Below are 22022 nucleotides of genomic sequence, written 5' to 3'. Positions count from 1 at the left end.
TTGATAGAAGAGCTCCTGAGATCTCCTACTTTCTCTTTGCTGAGAACAACTTTATTTTGTAAAGCCTGTTCAGCAACTTTATTTTGTAAAGCCTGTTCCATGGTCTATTCATGCAAAATATCCATGTAAAGAGAAATTTTCTGTAGTAAGAATACTTCCCCAAGATTAGGTTCTTAGCATTTCTTTTTTGTGCATCAAGGAGATTTGCCTTTGGGGCCCATCATGTAGGTGGAAATAATTCTTGTTAGTAAAACAAAAGCAGATCCTTATCCCTAGTGCTTGATAGAATTTCATTCAAGCTTGCTTCTTAGAAGAACCTTTATTTTCACAGAAACCATCTTAACTTCTCTGTCCTCGGTACATTTCCAACCTGCTACTTGTTATATTTCTTATTTCCCCAGAAACTATTTATTCTGTTTGCTTATATATTCTGGAAAGGAGATGGATTGGCAGAAGAGTATCTCTAATTCTATGATCGCAGTTATGGGCAGATTAGGATTAAGCTGCTGGGTAAATGCTATTCACTGAAGCTCTGTGACTAAAATTCGGACCGATATTGCTTCGGACATGGTTGCTCTATTGGGTTGGTTCTTAGAATCAAAACACTATCTGAACTTCAGTATCTTGTATGCAAAATTTCAAGCGAAAAGTAGAACAGAAGAATCTTGGCTTCTATAAAATTCAATGTTCAAAAAATGGAGGAGATTGATTAAATTTATTTAGGGCATATACTGAAATTCTGCTGACAATGAGGAAACAGAAGAATTACCATACACTTCTGCAGACCATTACTGGGAAGGTTGCTCCCTCAATCAATAGAAGAAAACTACAAAGAAAAGTTGTGGAGCGGGGTGGGGGAGATACAAGGGGAACTAACAGTTTCTACACAACCCAAAATCAAACAAATAAATTACAATGGGAAAGGGCTTCAGCTGCAATGTCATTATCTAATGAGGGCTGAACAAACAGAGTCACTTTTGCATCATGATTTCCCTGAACAGTTCTTTAGGTGCTGCAATTGGAGAAAAATGAAGAATCAAGGGCTGGATATGAAAGGAAACTCAGAGTTGTTCAAAGAAGAATGTTTTTCCAGCTTACCAGGCAAACCTGTGAACCTCTCATACTGCTCATATGCTTGCCCAATGAACATCTCCAACCCAGAAACAATGGTGGCACCAGACTCTTCTGCTTCTCTTAGGAGTCGGGTCATTCTTGGAGTGTAAACAGCATCAAAAACCAGAGAATATGAACTGAGACATTGCTGCCAAAAAAAAAAGTCTCTGTTCACTTATCAAGAAATTTAATGTCAACAGAAAAGGCATGCAAAGTCAATGATTATACATGACGGGCAAACACTAGCTTAGAACAATCTGCACAGACTCTTCCTTTCCATTATATGTAGAATATACTGTCAAGAATTTATGTCAGAAATCAAATCGATTAATCCTAAACTTTACCACTGTGTCATACACTCATACATAAGATTGTACCACCATTGCTCCGACTCAGGAAGACTTTTTAACAAGAAATGAACATAACCGAAGTGAAGAAAGACACCTACTATCCCACCAACAGCGTTTGTATATAGAAGGAAAGATGGAACCCAAATTTGTTAATCATACAAAAACAAAAGACTAACTTGATGCTCCTAACCATCATCTCTCTTGTTTCTACTTGTGAAAATTTCCTAGAATTCTTCTACCCGAAATATACTAATTTTCATGTCAGATACATGGAATGAAAATTACTAGGGGATGTATAACCAGGGGATATATGCATTTTACATAAGGACAAGAGGCAAGTGATGGATATGGAATATGGAAAGAGGTGTACCAACAAACCTTAGGTATGGGAGTCTCATCTACTTTTGGCTGCATTCCAATGGATGTTGTATTTGCAAGAATCATCCCATTCTCTGGATGGAAGTTTTCTAATTCTGCTATAGATATCGCTTCTGCTCCCACCTGCTCGGCCACTTCTTTCGCTCGGCCTTTATGGTCAAGAGAAAACAATGAATCACCATTGATCAAGATGAGCACAAATCAATGTTCAAATAGACAAAAATCTATTCTCATTATTATCATGGTAGAAACAAGCTGATGAATGCCTGGATTCATGGGCTCTAGCAATATTACTCTAATCTGCATACGGTTGAACAGCCTGACTAAAAGACAGCTAAATAATACAAATTGTTTATACAAGTGCCGAAAAAGAAAGTGGCCAATTGGAGCATGTCTATTTTCACAAGAGGACTAATTATTAGCTCTAATTTCCACAAAATATGTCGTTTTCGAGAGTTAAACGTCAATTCAATCTATTTTGGTGCTAGTTGTGCAATAAGTTTAGTAGATGGTGCAAGCCTTACGTAGTAACATGTCGATATGGCTACATGAACATATGATAAATGGAGATGCAAAAATCATGGTCTCAGTAATTATGATGAAACTATTCATTGATAATTGACCAAGTAAAAAAATCTTTAAATACTCACAAATACAAAATCTCCAAACCCCCCCCCCCCCCCAAAAAAAAAAAAGAAAAAAGACATGGTACTCAGCATAACACCAGACAATAATCCAGTAGAAACACAGACATATCTATTAATCTGTCAACTCCACCATGTTTACATTTTGGTCAAGACCCCATCTATGTCAAACCCACCAGTCAATTTCACCACGAATTTGTGGTGTTGTGTGTTACGTAAAAAGTAAACAAGAAAATGAGAAAACAAACTACTTGGTGTTGGCCTTTTATATTTTGCATATATAGGAGTTTTATATGGCTTGGTAAAATGTAGTGTATATAATTTAAGTAGGCATTTGCGTATATAAGAATTTTATGTGGCTTGGGACTATATAGCATATGTTGGTTAAGTAGGCATAGTTTTTCTCATTGCTCTCTCAAAAACATCATCAAATTAAAAAGATACAAAAATATGAATACATATATAGGAAAATGATGGTAAAAACATGTGAACTTCATATCTCACGATAGTTTCTTAGAGGATATTTTATGCTTAACTTATACTGAATATATACGTATAGTATCACAAGTAAGTCCGGATATTGTGAACGTGTTTGCTTCAATCAGGCACATGCATATGCCAGAGGGAAGAAAAAAACACCAAGGAAGGTAGGCATAGAGTGGTTTTGAGTGTTCATGGATGCAAGGCAAGCCATATGCCTATAATGCTGTGAAAAACAAGTCCTTTTCCATTAAAATTTGTTTCAACCATTCTATATGTCTAAGGCAACCTAAGAGAGGTGTCTAGTAAGGTTTCTTTTGGTGAAAAGTAAAGCTAATGAGACTGTGACACAGAATTGTAGCGACAAATCTCTATGCCAAGGATGGACTTAATGGTGGGATGCTGGGAAATGTAGGAAAACATCTCATGAATTCTCAGTTAATGTTTATTGACAACAGAAACAAATGGAGAAACTAATATAGCATTTCTTATTGAGAAAAACAACACGGAAAATGCACTGTCAATCTATCTTACCATAAGTGCGATTGGCAATTACAACTCTTGCTCCTTTCACCTTTGCACCATAAGCAAGTGCCTTGCCAGCACCACCAGCTCCAATGACTACGAATAATTTCCCAGATAAGGGTGAAATACTTGAATTGTTTGTAAGATGGGGAGAACCTGTAAAATAAAATAAGTAGATTTTTTTAGCAACGTGTGGATATAATCCTCCATTAGCTTGTAATGCATGATAAGACCTCTTAATCCATCCTCGATAGCGGTAATTGCACCAATATAATCCGTATTGTAACCAATTAGTTTTCCATCTGTTGGTCTCCTAATAATGCAATTAACAGCTCCAATAGCCTATAATGATTTGTCAACAGAACATATAAATCAGATACGAAAAAAAGGATTTCCAAGGTCTTCGTATTCAAAAGATGGGTACAGAATTCACATTACCTTGGCAACAGGATCAACCTCATCACAGCGCCTAAGTGCTTCCTCTTTATGAGGAATTGTACAACTACATTTCAAATTAAGAGAAGATAAAGAAATTGTCATAAGAAATTACGCAGAATTACTACTAATATGATTCTTAAAGAAAAATTGTATAAAAATTGAAGACAAATACTTAATTTATGAAGCAAAATCATTATATAAAACAAAAACTCTGACTAAAAAGAAACCAGCAAAAGAGACAACACAGACTCGAGCAACTAGAACTAAAAAGAAATAAATAATTGGAGGAAATATTCATCATACCAAAGACTACAGGGACTATTAATAACACTTCACCCATGTAAACTACATTTAATTCGTTAGAAGGAGCATGAACCTGAATCCCGCAAAATCGGGAGATGAATAAACATCAAAAAAATTTCCAACGTCATCCACCAGTAATGGTATGAAAACTCCATCAAAGCCAACTGCTTTAAATGCTTTATTGTAAAGCAGAGGTGATTTACTGTGCCCCACAGGTTTGCCAATAATTCCAAATACTTTGGTATCGGGGCCCAGCTGTCTGAAATTGTATAAATCCAATAGATCTTCGAGTGTTGGTTGCCCAGGAGCGGAAACCACTCCAGCCTCAACTGTACCAAAAGTAAGATATCCGCTGAATTTCGGGCAAAGCAATCGTGACATCAAACCCCTCTCACTCATTACCAGCGCAATTATTGGAACCTGAATTTCAATTAATGCATCATCTATAAAATGATTAAGAGGCATAATTACATAGAACATCTAAATATACGGTGAACATAGAAGAACAATAATCAATGGTATAGTTGTTATAATTATTCATAGAAGCAACTTCCTCAAACATGTTATGGTATTCAGTTCAACAAGTATCCAAAATTTAAGGCAACCATTTCCCCCTTTCAAATAGTACCAGTACTCAAGGATTGTGACAGTATGCTGCCTAACAGGCTGGGCTGCTTGTGCCGCCCAACATTCAGATGGTGCCAGCTGGACAAGGAAAATTCTGACCATTGATTTGAGCATGTGCCTTAAAACTGTCTAGGCGAAATTGAACCATATTGTATAAATAACAAGACCAAACCAAACTGTTCTTATTGTTGAAATGGAAGGTTCTCCATTTTATTTTCTCTAGGTTCTCTCATCAGATACTTAACTCCGCCAGTGTTTTGCTGCCGGTACCAAGCCCGGGTAAAGGAGGAGGGTTGGTGCGTCAGGTCGGCAGCCGGCACCGGAAAAAATCTAGCCAAACCTTTTTTCATGGATTCGACCTTATATGATAAAAGCTATGCTAGGGCGTTCCCCGACAAAAGAAGCGACGCGCTACACTATGGCCCGGGTGTAGTGGTAAGTGGGCAAGGGTTAGCTAGGGCGTCCCCTGTAAGCGACGCGTCGCATCAGCGCCCGGATGCGGTGATAAGTAGGCAAGGGTTCCCGCGCCGTGGACGAGTGCGGGTAAAGAAGCTAGTCCATAAGCATAAGCGTAGGATTAGATTGGCATCTTGGAACATAGGATCTCTAACTGGTAAGAGCTTAGAATTGATAGATGTTATGAGGAGAAGAAGGATTAATGTAGCTTGCATTCAAGAGACTAGATGGAGGGGTAAAAAAGCCAAAGAGTTGGATGACTTTAAACTTTGGTATACTGGGGATAAAACAAATAAAAATGGAGTCGGTATAATAGTGGATAAAGATTTAAAAAATGATGTGGTGGATGTTAAAAGAGTGGGTGATAGGATTATTGCTATCAAGCTTGTAATGGAGAAAGAGTTCGTAAATATAATTTGTGCATATGCACCTCAAGTAGGACTAGATGAAAGTCTAAAGCTAGAATTTTGGGAAAATATGGGTGGATTACTGCAAGGAATTCGTCAAGGAGAAAAGATTATCATAGGAGGTGATTTAAATGGACATATTGGAAAAGATCAAAGAGGATATGAGAGTGTTCATGGAGGTTATGGTTTTGGAGAAAGGAATGACGAGGGGATTTCAATTTTGGATTTTGCTACTGCTTTTGATCTATCTATTATAAATACTTACTTCAAAAAGAGAGATGAGCATTTAATTACTTTCAAAAGTGGACAGCATAGAAGCCAAATAGATTTCTTCCTAACTAGAAGGATCGATAGATTGCTTTGTGCAAGGATTGCAAGGTGATACCGGGGAAAGCTTAACCGCACAACATAGAATTGTGGTCTTGGATATGTGCTTAGTCCCAAGAACACATAAAAGGTCCAAGGTAAACTATCCCAGAATAAGATGGTGGAATTTGAAAGGAGAGTACTCTAAATCCTTCGTTAATGAAGTAGTCAAACAAGGAAAATGGGATTTTAAAGGGGATACCAATGCAATGTGGAATGAGATGGCTATGTGTATTAAGAAAGTGGCTAAAGATGTTCTAGGTGAATCAAAAGGAAAGATCCATTCTTATAGAGAGACGTGGTGGTGGGATAGTGAGGTTTAAGCTGCCATTAGGAATAAAAAAGCTAGTTTTAAGACATGGCAAAGAACTAAGGATGTTGAGGATCTTCAAAGGTATAGGTTAGATAGAAATGAAGCTAAGAAAATTGTGGGAAAAGCAAGGGAAAGGAAGTATGAAGAGTTATACAATAAGTTGGGCACAAAGGAAGGGGAAAAATCTATTTATAAGATAGCTAAGATGAGGGATAGGAAGAGTAGAGATCTTGACCATGTTAGATGTATTAAAAATGGAGATGGTAAAGTATTAGTTTGTGAGGAGGATATTAAAAAAAGATGGGAAACCTATTTCTCTAGTTTACTAAATGAGCATTCTTCAAGCACTTATGTTTCGGACGATTACACTTTTCTCCAAAGCACTGGTGTCCGAACTTATATTCGTAGAATTTCGATGTCCGAAGTAAAAGAAGCTTTAAGGAGGATGAAACTCGGCAAGACAAAAGGTCCTGATGAAATCCCAATTGAAGTATGGAAGAGCTTAGGAACCCATGGACTAGTTTGGTTGACTAAGTTGTTTAATAAGATTATGAGCACAGGGAAAATGCCAGATGATTGGAGGAGAAGTGTTGTGGTTCCAATTTACAAAAATAAAGGAGATATTCAAAGTTGTAATAACTATAGAGGCATTAAATTGATGAGCCATACGATGAAATTATGGGAGAGAATAATTGAAACCCGGTTGAGACACTTAACTATAGTTACGGAGAACCAATTTGGGTTTATGCCGGGAAGATCTACAACGGAGGCTATTTACTTAATTAGGAGACTTATGGAAAGGTATAGAGAATGTAGGAAAGACCTTCATATGGTATTTATTGACCTAGAAAAAGCTTATGATAGAGTCCCTAGAGCGTTAATTTGGCAAGTACTAGAGAAAAGAAGTGTTGCAAGTAAATATGTAGATATAGTTAAGGATATGTATGATGGTTCGGTGACTAGTGTTAGAACAGTGGGGGGACAAAGTAATGAATTCCCGATAACAGTTGGGCTACATCAAGGGTCAACTTTAAGCCCATATCTTTTTGCACGGTAATGGATGAATTAACCAAAGACATTCAAGATGAGGCCCCCCGGTGTATGCTTTTTGCGGATGATATTGTGTTGATTGATGAGACCCAAGTGGGGATTAATACCAAATTAAAATCATGGAGAGTAGCTTTGGAATCAAAAGGCTTTAAACTTAGTAGATCGAAGACAGAATATCTAGTTTGTAACTTTAGTCATGATCGGGCAGATGATGAAGTGGCGATACTTGACGATAAAGAGATTCCTCAGAGTGATTGTTTTAGGTACCTAGGTTCAATCATAAGTAAAAGAGGTGATTTAGAAAATGAGGTTTCCCAAAGAATTAAAATAGGGTGGATGAAGTGGAGAGGTGCATCCGGGGTCTTATGTGATCGGCGTATTCCATTAAAGCTTAAAGGAAAATTTTATAGGACTGTTGTCCGACCAGCTATGATGTACGGTGCAGAGTGTTGGGCTGTTAAGAAGAATCATATAGATAAACTCAGTGTAGCAAAAATGAGGATGCTAAGATGGATGAGTGGCAAAACTAGGATGGATAAGATAAGAAACGATCATATTAGAGTTGGTCTGGGAGTTGCTCCTATAAGTGATAAGCTTAGAGAAAGTCGTTTGAGGTGGCACGGCCACGTTCAACGGAGACCTATAAATGCTCCTGTTCGGAGAAGTGATATAATCCATATTGAAGGAACTAGAAGAGCTAGGGGTAGGCCTAAGATAACCTTAGGAGAAGTGGTGAGAAAGGATATGTATAGCTTAGGCCTTGTATCTAGCATGGCCTTGAACAGAACCGATTGGAGGGCAAGAATCCATGTAGCCGACCCCATTTAGTTGGGAAAAGGCTTATTGTTGTTGTTGTTTCTCTCATCAGATACTTCTCCTTCGCATAAACAATATCTCCTTTTCTACTAGAGCTAAAACCACATTTCTTAATTCACCACTATCACGCAATGAAATCACGGCCAAAAATAACCGGAAAAAAAGAAAAGAAAAGAAAAAGTACCCACAACAGAGAGAACATACAGGAGCAAGAAACTAGCGGATTTCTCCAATTTCCTTGCTCTCCCGGGGGGCCGGGGGAACTCAGAGAAGGAAGGCAAAGAAAAAACCTTCACTGTTGATTATTACATCGCTCTCTCTACTCTTTGCTACCATCCGCACACTCCGTGTTCAAACGCAACAAAGATGGAAAAGAAAAACCACCACGGAGAAGGTTGGCCCCAGAAGAAAACCAAAGAACCCTATTATGCTAGCTTCCATTACTATATATCAAAAACTAAAACAAGAGAAAAAGAAAGGGTTGCAAATGGCAGAAAGAGAAAGAAAATAAACCAAAACAAACAAGGCAGAAGAAAATTCAAGAGAATACTTTCCTCTCTAAAAAGGTAACTCCAAAAAAGGAGATTGGCAAAGCACAGAAGGTTCTTACTCCCTATAACCTGGTATTTCAGCAGTTTCGAATGTCCTACAACTGGTGTTGTCGCCGTGAGGAAGAGCAGAAACCAAGGTTCTTCAACTGGTTTCCTCTCAGCGAGGAAGAGGAAGAGCACAACATGGGTTTCAACGGTTTCTCAATTGGTTCAGTTTGGATTGTTTCTGGAATTTTAACTTTTTATTTCACTCAAGTCATCCTAATATGAACATGCTCAAATCAACGGTTTATACATTTTGTCCAGCTGGCACCATCTGAGCGACAGACAGCACAAGCAGCATACTACGACAATCCCTATGACTTGGCAGAGCTCAATTTCCCTCTGCTCCATGTTGTACATTCTAAAAACCAAATTACAAATATTTTCATACAACCTTATTACACACTATTTCCCATTATACCCATACAACAGTATTCAGACACAGGTATGAACATTAAAGAAAAAACATGACAGATGAAAAATCTCTAAGCCAAAAAAAAAAAAAAAAAAAAAGAGAAAGATGGACAGAAAAGGATTTCCCATCTGCTTCCAACAAAAACTCTAGACCAACTAAATGTTATAGACCTGATGTGGTTTTGGGTTCTGAAACCTTTAAATGGATTGCTATGGGTCCACAAGAATAACAGATGACTCATAATGAACGAATAATGACAGTTTCAAAATCTTCAGAGTGGTGCACCATCCTTCTGATCAGGACAAAAAGAATTGTGATGGAGTAATTAAAGTTCAAGACAAGCGCAACCTAGAGGTTACTTTTAGATTGGAGATAAAACAAAAAATCATTCTGGCACCAACTGTTATCTAAGCTCCTGATGGAAACCTAATTTTAGGGTTAGGGTTTCTTCGAAAGATTCCCTAAAATTTAGGGTTTGCCCATAATCTTCCAGCAACTAATCTCCAAAAGTCAATGGGATGATCTAGGTACCAAGGATGTCCCTAAAACATTTCGGAAGGTTTTGGGTAAGATTTGGTTTAACAAAACTAAATAGGTTGAAGAATTTGGTAAACAGAGAAATGTGAGATGGGTTAGAACTTTAACAAAACCCAAGATGGGATGATTTTCTGGGTAATAGGGTATCCAAACTTCCTAAGCAAGATGGGGAGGAAAACAGAAGCTTGTAGTTGGGTTGGAGAGGGTTTAGGATAACTCTTTCAGTGAAATAATTGATAAAGGGAATTTTAAGGTTTTGGGGAATGAGACTTGGATGCGGGATTGAAGTTTTTAGGCAATCTTTGAATTTTTTTTTTTTTTCCTCCTTGCTTTCTTTTTTTTTTTTTTTTCTTTCTCCTTTTTCTTTCCGTCTTTCTTGTTTCAGATATGCCGCATGATGCAGAATTAAAGACATATTTAAGAAAGAAAAGGCCCATTGGGTTAGGCCCATCAAAGGCCTAAAGCTATCACTTGAATCAGCCCATGGCTTTCATGGGCTAGGGCTGTTTTAGTGGGTTAAAGTTAACCCACATATGTATGCACTTCACAGTCTAAACCTAAGCCCAAGTTTAGTTTTTGAAAAGTCAATAAAAGGGATTATGGTTTGAAAATAAAAGAACTCATTGTCCAAGGAGTTTTCCTTTGTCAAGCAAGGTAGTAGTTGAGTTATTAATACGTAGGTGGTGTTAACTAGTGGTTGGATGTTACCATTAATGTTTATGTCTCTTTAAGATGCTATATAAAGAGACTTATGTAAGAGGTGAGGACACAACTCATCAATTGAAATCAAATTGTTTTGTTAGCATTCCTTTCCTATGGAGAGTCCTTGTGTTTGATCAAGGTAGGTTGGTGTTCGATCCAATCAATCCACCTTGCGGTGTGAAGCCCGGGTGTTACATTTTTATTCTCGATTCCCTCATATTATCCTCTCAGTTTCTTCATCATAGTTCTACCCCTGTTTTAAAGATCTATTCAGCCTCTATTGTTATGTTATTATCCTTATAATACCACTCTAGTTTCAGCCATCTTTCACGTCTGAATTATTTTTCATCTTAAGTCTATCAAATCTAAAATTAATTCCCTGTGAAAGGTCCTATGTGGCTACTGTTTTGATCAATCAAATACAGTACCACATTACCGTAAGTCAAAGAAAAGGGAGGGGAGGGTTGCGATGAAGCAATAGAGGGAAAGAAGCGGCAGCAGGGTATGGGAGAGGTGGGGGAGGGGCTGGGCAGTGTTGCAAGGGGTGAGGGAAGGATTTTAGGGTATCATAGGAGGCTGGGGGGTTGCTGTCAATGGTGCAGCAGCAAGGGGGAGCGCATTCAGGGTTGCGCAAACGGAGGAGTGGTAGGGGGGCCTGCGATGGTGGTAGAGTGAAGGAGAAGGGGGCTGGGGTTGTTTACTTGTTGAGCTACTGTAGTTTCGGGAAGAGAGTGCTAGACAGAAGATAGGTGCTGAAATTTGAAGAAGAATCTCACTCCTTGACTCAATCGTGACCCCCTCAATAAGGCCACGATCCTCAACTCAATTAATCTTTTTCAAAAAATCAGACTTAAGAGATTACAATGACTGCCTAGGCTTATTTATAGCCTACTAAAGACTCCAAACTAAAGTGGGATTCCTTTATAGATTAGGGTCACCCTTCCAATTGAACTCAACCATCCAAATAAAAAATTAAACACCTAATGGAATCACCTTGAAAATAGATTCCCCCCAAAACTCTAACACTCCGACAATAATAAAAGGAACTCTTCTTGTAAATGAAGACTGGTAAGAGTCTATCTTTAAAGAAGATTCATAAGGACTCAAGAACTCATCTTTAACTCAAACAGGACTTCTAACTAACCAAGACTCTTTTGAAAATTAAAAACTAAAATTCTGAAAATTAAATTCAGCAAGTAAACAGGACTGGAACGGACCAAACTACCCCTCTAGGAGGGTTCAGCCAGCCCTAGGAGCGCACTTGGAGTGGCCTTGGGGCCCACTCCAGGGGTTTCAGCCAGGGGTGGACCCTTGTTCAGATCAACCCACTTTAGGACTTGTCTGGAATTTCAGGGCTGGGATGAAACAAACTCTGCTAGGATTTTTCTCAAATATTAAATCCAACCAGTGGAACTTGAGAACATATTCAATATGAAACCATCCAACTGAGATTTTTGGTCAAGTGCCTAGCTCCCTGCTTTTCAGAACAACCAAATAACTGACCCAGTAATCAGGTAATAGTTAGAGATTAATTGATTGAAATAGACATGATTGGTGGTTCAATAACAAGACCCAGCTTTGACTTGGATTCTTGCTGTAAGAATAACATCAGGAGCCAAGGATATATGGTTTTAGTTTCCCAAATGGTAAATGTAACTGAAATAAAGAATCCTACCAGAATTACGCTTATACCCACCAGTGCTTATAATTTTCCTGTCTTGCCCTTATGCTTAGTTAGGGTTATTTCTCTATAAATATTGTGTGGCGTACGGAGATAATGCAAGAATTGACCTCAAACCAGGGAAATCGGTGGGAGAGATGGTAGCAGGATCAATAGAATAAGACAGGAAAAGATAAAAATTATGCTGTTTATAGGGGGATCTTGGGAATCCAGCCTCTCTCGAGCCTAGCTATCGAGAGGGATGATTCCCTCTCCTATTCCTCATAGGACTCCTTGTTCGAGTGTTATTCTGATTAGTTTAATTTCCTATTATGTGATAGACTAGTTTCCTAATCAGTCTAGGATTAGTTTTTCCATTCCTAATTGTTTTGGTATTTCATTTCATACTTAAGAGTAGGAGTTACTAAGATTGTAAACTACAAATACCCCATTGGGGCCTATGAATAAAACACAATTCTATGAGTACTAAACTCTCTATACTAGCAACAAATTAAATAACTGAATTCATTGCTTAATTGCTACTTTTCTTCTCAATTACATAAAATCTAGAAAAATTTGGTGGAATATATGAGATGAAGAAATCTCTAAGGTCATAAAAATTTGGTAAACTACATGCAGTACTTACCTGGGAATGGACGGTTATCTGGAATACGCGTGCTACATCCGTGATATCCAAGGCAGTTGTAGCAATTTTCACTATGTCTGCTCCAGTAGCCTGTATTCTAGCTACAAGGTTGGCAATATCTTCAACAGATGGTGTACTTTGATAGTTATGAGATGAAACGATGACACTGGCATTTTCTGGCTTTCTTCCAGATATGGAACTGAAGAATTCTTGAGCGACCTTCATTTAAGAAACCAAAGTTACAGTCACTAGAGTCTTGGAGTTTCTACAGCATATAAGGTAGTCTAAATTTACTCATCCATAGATATTTCTACACCAGTGATAGCTCTGCTGAGATCTAACCGATTCCATGCAGATGCATGTACAGCTTGCAAGTTAACTGTTTTATTATCTAATACTCATTTATTTATGAATAGAAGCTAGTGATTCAAATTAGCTGGCTAATTTTCTTAAAACTATTGGACAAATTTCATGGAAATAGGGTCCTCACCACTCTTCAACAGTTTAGATTACAAATTGCTTCATGCACAACAACTTGAATGATTGAATATTCAAAGATAATCTTAATTTTAAAACAAAGAAGAATTAGAAAATAAAGTAAGAACAGATGCTAATTAATCGACACGTTGATTCTTCTACCTCTTCAATATGTACCATCTCATTACTGCACTCTTCATGAACTTAATCACTATATACATTATTCAGGAGCTCAAACCAGGGTTAACAATGTCAGGCTATTGGATTGGGGAAACATAGGAAACAAAAATAGAAGGAACTCACATGTCACCAAACCTGAGGAACCACTGAAACCCTGTTTGGTATTGTCCCAACCAAAGTATAAATGTTTTGAAATTTATTGTCTATTCGGTAATTTTCAAGACATGCAAAGCCCACATGAGTGAGGAAACATATCAGAGATTAACTTAACGGACAATTCTGAGATTTATATACAAGTAAAAGAGAGACTACTTCATCTTCAGCCTCCTGACAGAGTAGTCGCAGCAATACCCAGTTACCAATTCAAGATAGATTCTCCTTGTTCAAAACAAAACAAACCTGGAAGGGACTAAACTCAGGTTTGACAATAAGCTTTAAACTAGATTTGATTCTTCAATGGAATCTCACAAGGGCGTGTCATGGGTCTTGGGATAAGGCTATGGAGTTTGAGGTCATCCTCTTATGGTGATTCTGTTCCTCAACTTCAAGGATGGATTGCTTATTTGCCAGAAAAATCAAGTCCTCTCTCAGCTGAACCCAGTTCTATGGCAGAATGAAAACAAGGAGAAACTGAGGACAGAAAAGGAACTTGAGGAGAAAAGAAAATAAGAAGAATAGGATAGCACTATAGAGTAGAAGACATAAAGAAGACTGGAAGTGGAGAGCTTGGCCAAAAGGGAGAAACCTGGATTTTTTTTTTTCTTTTTTCTTTCTTTCTTTTTCCTGGTTGCTGTTTCAGGGTGGGATGAGGGAATGGTTTGTGAAGGAGAAAAAGAGGTTTTTTTTTTTTGGGGGGGGGGGGGGGGGTGGGGGGGGAGTCACCAGCAATCTAGGCATTAACTTCAATTAAACTTCATCCCAGTTAAATTAACTTCACCAGCAGTTATTTGGTTATATGCATGGCATCGAGTAGCATAAGGAAGCACAAAACTAGGAACAAACAAGAAAATTAATAAATCAATCCAACATACCATGGAAATCCAAGTCCAAAATAAAGCATTTACAAAAAGTATCCCCAAGTAACTATATAAACCCCTCTTAACCCTTATTGGCTGGTATTGGTTTAGCTTGGTCTGGGTTTAGCAATGATAATGCAACTGCATCAGCCACACACAGCAAACATGTAGATGAAGTGTAGAAGGTTACAAATCTTTACAGATGGTTCTGGACAACTAGTTCCCCATTTGAAACCCATCATTGGCATTCAGGATAATACCCGAGATGGTTTTAAGAACCTAAAATAGTGTGACTACAAATGAATTTGTTTGGGTATCAGTAAGTCCAGTGGTATTCTTACATGCCAATTAGGGTTTACCAGAAGAATACAGAAAGAGGAACACAGTGAAAGAGTGGCCACAATTGAAAGAAAAGCATATCCTTACACACAAGAAGGAGCAAATGGTATGAATTACTTGCTAAAGAGGCGCAGGAATTTAGTTCATATCCATCTTTCCCTATCAACAAGAACTGATCAAAAAATCATTAACGAATCCTAGCTATTGGTCAAGACTGATAGTCAGATCTTGTAACTGCATTAAAAACTTTACACAGCAGCCTTATTTTGAAACGAATTAGATTTCAGATGAGAATAAGCAAACAATTACAATGCAGGATGACTAACTCACTTCTGTACTCAACTGAAAACAGCATCCACATTTTGAAATATAAGCACAAGCTGCACAACCACCACCACCAATAAGTCTTTGTCCCAACTAAATGGGGTCAACCATATGGATTTTTGCCTTCCAATCAGCTCTGTTTGAGATCACACCAGATACAAGGCATAAGCAATGCATATCCTTTCTCACCACTTCTCTTAAAGTTATCTTAGGTTTGCCCCTAGTTCTTTTACTTCCTTCAATATGGATAAATTGTTCACCCTACAAGGGCATTTAAAATCCTCCGGTGAACACGGTTGTGCCACCTTAAGTCTTTCTCATAACTTATCATTTATCAGAGCTACTACAGGACCAGTTCTAATATGATCATTCCTTGTCTCAACCATTCTAGTTTTGCCATATCCATGTTAGCATCCTCATTTCCGCTACTTGCAGTCATATAATGGGGGATGAGGGCCTTGCGCGCTCGGACCCCATTATCAATTATTAGCAAGGAGCTTAAGGCAACAAGTGGAAGGCTAAAATCAAGGGCCTAGCCTTCATCGTCAGGAACCTGTCGATCTCCCTCCAGTCTATTTCTGGGTCTTCCTCTTCTAACCAGTGTGGGCAGGTGTGTCCATCATTCCTTACCAAAGCATAAAATCTCCTTCCCACTCGTCTGATTCAAATGCATCAGAGACATCATTCCTAATTCCTATTCAACTGTCAAATGTAAATATTTATGAATGGAAGAGATTGAAGGCGACAAGCGGAAGGCTAAAATCGGGGGCCTAGCTTTCGTAAGGCCCCATCTAAGAAGAAGAGTTGATTCGTTTGGGTATTAGGAAAGTTGATTCCTTTGGGTATTCAACTCCATCAGCGACAGAGTACTTTTCATGTTCAAGGACATTTCTTGTATTGATTATTCCCAAGCATCCATCGAATGCATTCTTTGTATCCATATAACTACTTGCCACCTACGCTCTACCATCCTTTCCAAATATAGGAACCTATTGTAAGCAGTCTAAACTTCGATTTTTATTTCATTCTTCATATTGTAAAGGCAAGCAAAGCCCCTGAGTTTTTATTATATAATCCTTCTTAACAGCCCAACATCCTACGGATACATCATAACTGCTCATACAATGGTCCTACAGAATTTTCCTTTGAGCTTTAAAGGAATACGTTGATCACAAGAGACCCTAGACACACCTCTCCACTTTATCCACTCTATTTTAATTTCTTTCGAAAATATCATCTTTTATATCACCTTTTTCTAATTTATGATCAAGCAAAGTTACCTTAAATAATCGTTTTGTGGAATCTCCTTCTCATCAAGTTTCACCACCTCATTGTTTGTCCGATCACGACCAAAGTTACACGCTAGATATTACGTCTTTGTTCCACTTAGTTTAAGTCATTTTGATTCCAAAGTTGCTCTGCATAATTCTAACTTGGTATTAGTCCTTACTTGATTCTCATCATCTATCAAAATAACATCATCAACCAAAAGCAAAACTAAGGAGCCTCATCTTGAACGTCTGGTTAAATAATCCATTATAAGTGCAAATAAATATGGACTTAAAGTTGATCCTTAATTAAGACTAACTGCAATCAGGAATTCACCACATTGTCTCCCCACTACTCTTAAACTTGTCACCGAACCATCATACATATCTTTAACTATGCCCACATATTTACTTACAAGATTTATTTTCTCTAATACTTCCCAAATTAATGCTCTAGGGAATTTATCATAAGCTTTTTCTCGGTCAGTAAAGACCATATGAAGATTTGTCCCACACTCGATACCTTTCCATAAGTCTCCTAATAAGGTAACGAGCTTCCATTGTAGATCTTCCTAGCCTGAAACCAAATTGATTCTCCGTAATAGTGGTTTTTCTTACTAGAAACGGGTTTTAACTCTCTCTTCCGTAATTTCATAGTATGACACATCAATTTTATCCTGAACAAATTACACAGCACCCGCTATAAAGGGGGTAAGGGGTGTAAACGGACTGGATTCGGATCGGATAGTGGTAATACCATATCCGCATCCTATTATATTCGGACAGATTCGAATAATATCCTATCGGTTTTCGGATGGATTCTGTCAGATTCGGATGATAATCAGATATTTATTTTCTTAAGTAAATTCTTCTAAATGGGCATGAATACAAATTGAATACAAGTTTTTGACAACCTGTTTACATCTTTACCCTTCTATTTGTGAGGACTAGGTTGAAATTTAAGAATTTAACAACTTTGGTAGCTATTTTAGTAGAAAATCTAGAAAAATAGTCACATATCACAGGTAAAAAATTTATAAAAATAAGAATAATAATTATAAATAAGTAACTTAATGAATAATTTAATCGGACGGATAATAATCGGTAAGAAAGGGGTATACCATATCCGCATCCTATTACTAATCGTACGGATTCGGATACCCCTAAACGGATGCGGATGCGAATTCAAAAGCGGATTTCAGTTATCCATTGACACCCCTAGGTAAAACTCTTGACCACCTACTATTACCTCCTAAATTACATGGCACCCACACTTAAAATACTTAAAATTACAAGTTACCCACAGTTACATTTTCAGTTAAGTGGACGTGTAAAATGACCAAATACCCTTACTTGCATTCAACTCATTTAGAATGACCAATCTACCCTCATTTTAATTTTCTCACAGCCAAACCTTAGGTGGGCATCTTCTACCTATACCTCACCAGACCACCACGGCCAGAAATTGTCCCTACCGAAAAATCCCCTCTCAATTGAGAATCGAACCAACGGTGAATAAGAACTGGATCCATAGAGGTTAACACAAGTCGGAGAAGCTGATCTATGGAAGAAACTAGTAGAACTGGAAGAGAAACTCGAACTCGAGAAAGCAAAACCCATTGACGATGAACAACGAGACCTTCCCAAAGGTGAAACCGGTCTCTAAAACCCCTACGATTTGGTTCTAGAAGAGGAAACCGCCATTTCAATCTATTTTTGAATTAAAAAAAAAATCGAAAGAATCAAATCTAAGAGGGAGAAGGAAGAACAAAAGAAGAAGAAGAGGAGAGGAAACTTCTTCAAAAAGGCCCCTTTGGACTCTATTTTGTCAAACTTAGATCAGCTGAAGTGCCGCATTTATAGGGTATTCTGAGAGGAGAACTCAGCTGTAATTAGGGTTTCCATTCCCGAGTCAGGTTTAGGTTTCGGATAACCTAATCACCCAACTGTTAGTTTGTCAAGTTGAAACTAAACGTTAAAGTTAGGGGGGGGAGAGAGAAAGAGAGAGAGAGAGAGAGAGAGAGAGAGGGGATTTTCCGATACGAACAGTTTCCGGCCGTGGTGGTCCGGTGAAGTATAGGTAGAAGATGGGTGAAGGCACCCAAGGGTTGGCTGTGACAGAATTAAAATGAGGGTAGATTGGTCATTTTAAATGAGTTGAATGCAAGTAAGGGTATTTCAGTCATTTTACACGTCCACTTAACTGAAAATGTAACCGTGGTTAACTTGTAATTTTGAGTGTGGGTGCCATGTAATTTAAGAGGTAATGGCAAGTGGTCAAGAGTTTTACCCCCTTTATAGCGGGTGCCGTGTAATTTGCTCTTTTATCTTTTATGCCTATATAATTATTACAACTCTAATTATCATCTTTATTTTTGTAAATTGGGACCATAATGCTTCTCCTCCCTTCATCTAGCCATTTCCTACGCTCATAATCTTATTAAACAATTTGGTCAGCCAAGCTAGCCTATAGGTTCCTAAGCTCTTCCATATTTTTATTGAGATTTCATCAGGACCTTGTGCATTGACTACTTTATCCTCTTTAAAGCTTCTTTTACTTTGGACATCGAAATTCTTTGTATATATGTTTAAAAATTGGTGCCATGGCGAATGTTGTAATCAACTGAATCACAGATACCTGAAGTATGCCTGCTTAGTAAATTAGAAAAATAGGCCTCCCATCTGTTCTTGATGTCCTCATCACATAAATAAGAGCAAAACAGTAGGCAATTTTTACTGCAGAAATGATAGCCTAATAATAGAAATAAACAGCATAGATGCAACCAGTACTGATGGATTTCTACATGCAAATGCTTTCAATTTTGAACATGAGGATTATGCATGTACAGCTCATCCTACAAGCTCAATCTAGACATCTATAGCCTTTGGGCTTTTGTTATAACTAGCAATAATGACTTTAATTGGTTACTTCCTGTTAAAAAAAAAATCAGTCACTAGTAACCAAACTTGGACTGAATTAAATAAGTAAACCTTCCACTTCCCATTCTAATTTTTCAGGGAATAAAATGAGAAACAGAAGTGCCTTCATTTGCTTTAAAAAAAAAAAAAAAAAGGGAAAAGGTAAAAAGGTAAACCCATCAAGATATCAAGATATTTAAGTGAAAATGAGAAAGTAGCACTCAATGGAGCATATGTACTAAGGTTGTCATAATAGAAACAGCAGTATAGTCTTACAACTGGTTTTCGGAATAAGCAATGATATAATCTGCAGGAAAAAATATTACCATTACTGGGTACTGTAAACATAAAAAGTTACCTTAAGCTCAATGTCAATGTAATCAGCTCCCAATTCCATGGCTAAGCTAAGTGCATTGAATCGTCTTGTATCATCACCTTCATACTGACCACCTTCCCATTTTGGTCTGTGAAATATACTTTTCTAATTCAGAACATATATAAATGTTAAGACCTGAGAGATTAAACCTCAAATGTGTACTTAAGATTTTACATTAAAAGAAATGCATTAAGTAATTCAGAGCATAATAAAGCACCTTTTTCCGATACATGAAGTGTAGGGATAATATAGAGCAAAATATCAGCAACATCAAAAGAAGGACAAGCCTCTCAAAAACTTACTCCACCAGGATATGACTTGTAATATCCAGAGTGAAGTGTCATCATAAAATTATTTGAACAGAATATTTACCCCAGACACAGGACTGACTCATATAAATTCCCTTCAGAAATGAAAGTTAATACATATTAAAGGCCTTTAGAAAAACATGACATCAACCCACCCTTTTGATATTTAGTGTACCATATTGATGACTTTAGTGACCTAGGTTATCTGCGCTGGCAGTTTCATATTTCTCACCTCATTTGCATTCTATTATCAAATTTTTCCAAACAAAATTGATTCCTGTGTCTGGATCCATTGTTTGCATACTTCAGTGAATCAGGGTAAGGTTCAATATATCAAACTCTATTCAAAATTAATGATAGATCCTGTAAAGATAGTGGCATGCATTGGGCAATCAAAATTGGTGCTTCAAGGTTCGAAATGTAAACAAAATGATAATTGTTACATCAAACTGTTATCAGGCACAACACAAACTGCATTTATTCATCTCTGACAATTAAAATATTGGCTATACTAGCTTGCTATCAGCTATGAAGTGCACTCATTCATTTCTGACAAGTAAAATATCCTATTCAGAAATGAGGATAAGGAAGGGGCAAGCCTTAAAAGGAAAAACAGTGTCTGACGGCTCAACTGTGAATTTTCTTGGCGACATATATTATGTAAAGTACATAAGTCTAACCGTCATTTCTTACATCATATTGCAGAGGAGGATCAAAGACCTGGCTCCCTCCTACTGATTTAAAAGTGAGTGAAACCCTTACATTTAGAGGTTTAGAATAAAACCCTCTATTCAATCTGATTTCCCATATTGCCTTCTGTATATATAACAAGTAGGTTTCAGTTTGAGACAGGGGGCTCAAAAACCAAATGCTAGTACAGAATCAAATTACAAAAAACCCATCTTAGATTGCAACCTGTAAGTGAAAAGCGTTGGCAAAGGAGATTGCTTGATGAGAATTTCTAGATCTTGGCGAGGGTTAAAGTTGTTGAGAAAGTCCAACCGGACCTCGACAAGGTCAGCACCAGCGGTCTTGGCTTTACGCATCACACTCAACATATGTTCCACAGATTTCCCCATAGCAGGAGCACAAACCAGAGTTGAATTCTTCCCCATTGCTCCGCCACCCCCCATTTGAATATAACCAGAAGAAGCTAACTACAATCCAGAATATAAACATAAAAAAATCAGAAGACACAGAAAAATGGAATAAAAGCGAAGCAATAATAAACAGAAAGAAAGAGAATTACCGAGAGGCCATCGGAACCCATTTGAACAAAGCTGAGCTGAAGTGAGCTGAGCTTACCTTACAGAGAAGAAAGATGCAGATGGAGATGGAGATGGAAATGGGCAAGCATGAGAAGAGGCTGAGTGGGTTGGTGAGAATGGCCAGCGAAATGCAAGTTTGGTATATAACAGAGACTGTTCGCAGAATCGCAGGCTTTGTCAGAACATGCAAGTGGGGTGTACCAAAAAGTCGGGAGCTGCAAATAATCGGCAATTCCTCGGCTAACAGGGATTTGGTTGGTGGTTTGGTATAAATAAGGAACTGGAGGGACGGTCATGGAGACTCACGGGCTAACGGCCGTGCAGACCGACCGACAGCTCACCATGGACGGACTGATAGAGAAGACCTCTTTTACAACGCTCCCGAACTTTTATTGGTAGGTAGATGGGTAGCTGTGTTGAGTTCGACTACAATGCTACGTAATTAATGCTCGAAATATTTAAATCTCAAACGTCCTTTTCTCAAAAGTGTGAAAACATGCAATTGGAAATGTACGGTCAAAATTTCAATCTCGACCGTTCACTGCAGGTGAAGCAAAATTTCCAAACAATTTCCACTATATTTGCACAATTGACATGGTTCAGACTAGATCTTCAAGCCCAAGCCGAAGTCTAACCCAAACTATCGAAAAAGCTAGCCAACCTATGAATACAACAAAAGATCTCAATCTCTTTTTCTTTTTTCTGGTACAATTGAAGAGCCCTTTACC

At 37.9% G+C, this 22022-nt stretch overlaps 1 protein-coding gene across 2 annotated transcripts; it reads right to left on the bottom strand.

Annotated features, from left to right (window-relative positions):
- Positions 1 to 520: 520 nt before the first annotated feature.
- Positions 521 to 21562, bottom strand: LOC149019343 (bifunctional 3-dehydroquinate dehydratase/shikimate dehydrogenase, chloroplastic-like). Of its 2 annotated transcripts, none has more exons than XM_089153373.1 (11): positions 21332 to 21562; positions 20942 to 21183; positions 19701 to 19806; positions 12820 to 13038; positions 4305 to 4651; positions 3929 to 3992; positions 3724 to 3832; positions 3500 to 3646; positions 1842 to 1990; positions 1099 to 1261; positions 521 to 1012 (listed from the first exon to the last, which is right to left on the bottom strand). In XM_089153373.1, exons 2-11 carry the CDS (start codon positions 21157 to 21159, stop codon positions 972 to 974), a joined length of 1563 nt encoding a protein of 520 aa, XP_089009499.1. In that variant the 5' UTR covers positions 21160 to 21183; positions 21332 to 21562; the 3' UTR covers positions 521 to 971. The 2 variants fall into 2 exon arrangements, with proteins under 2 accessions (XP_089009499.1, XP_089009498.1); XM_089153372.1 differs by having other exon boundaries at positions 522 to 1012; positions 21276 to 21423.
- Positions 21563 to 22022: the final 460 nt, after the last annotated feature.

Source organism: Hakea prostrata, chromosome 4, assembly GCF_041222555.1.
Source record: "Hakea prostrata isolate BN-2017 chromosome 4, UWA_Hpros_2, whole genome shotgun sequence".
Taxonomy (NCBI): Eukaryota; Viridiplantae; Streptophyta; class Magnoliopsida; order Proteales; family Proteaceae; genus Hakea; species Hakea prostrata.
The sequence above is the reverse complement of the archived record's forward strand: the minus strand, read 5'-3'. Positions and strand labels throughout refer to the sequence as shown.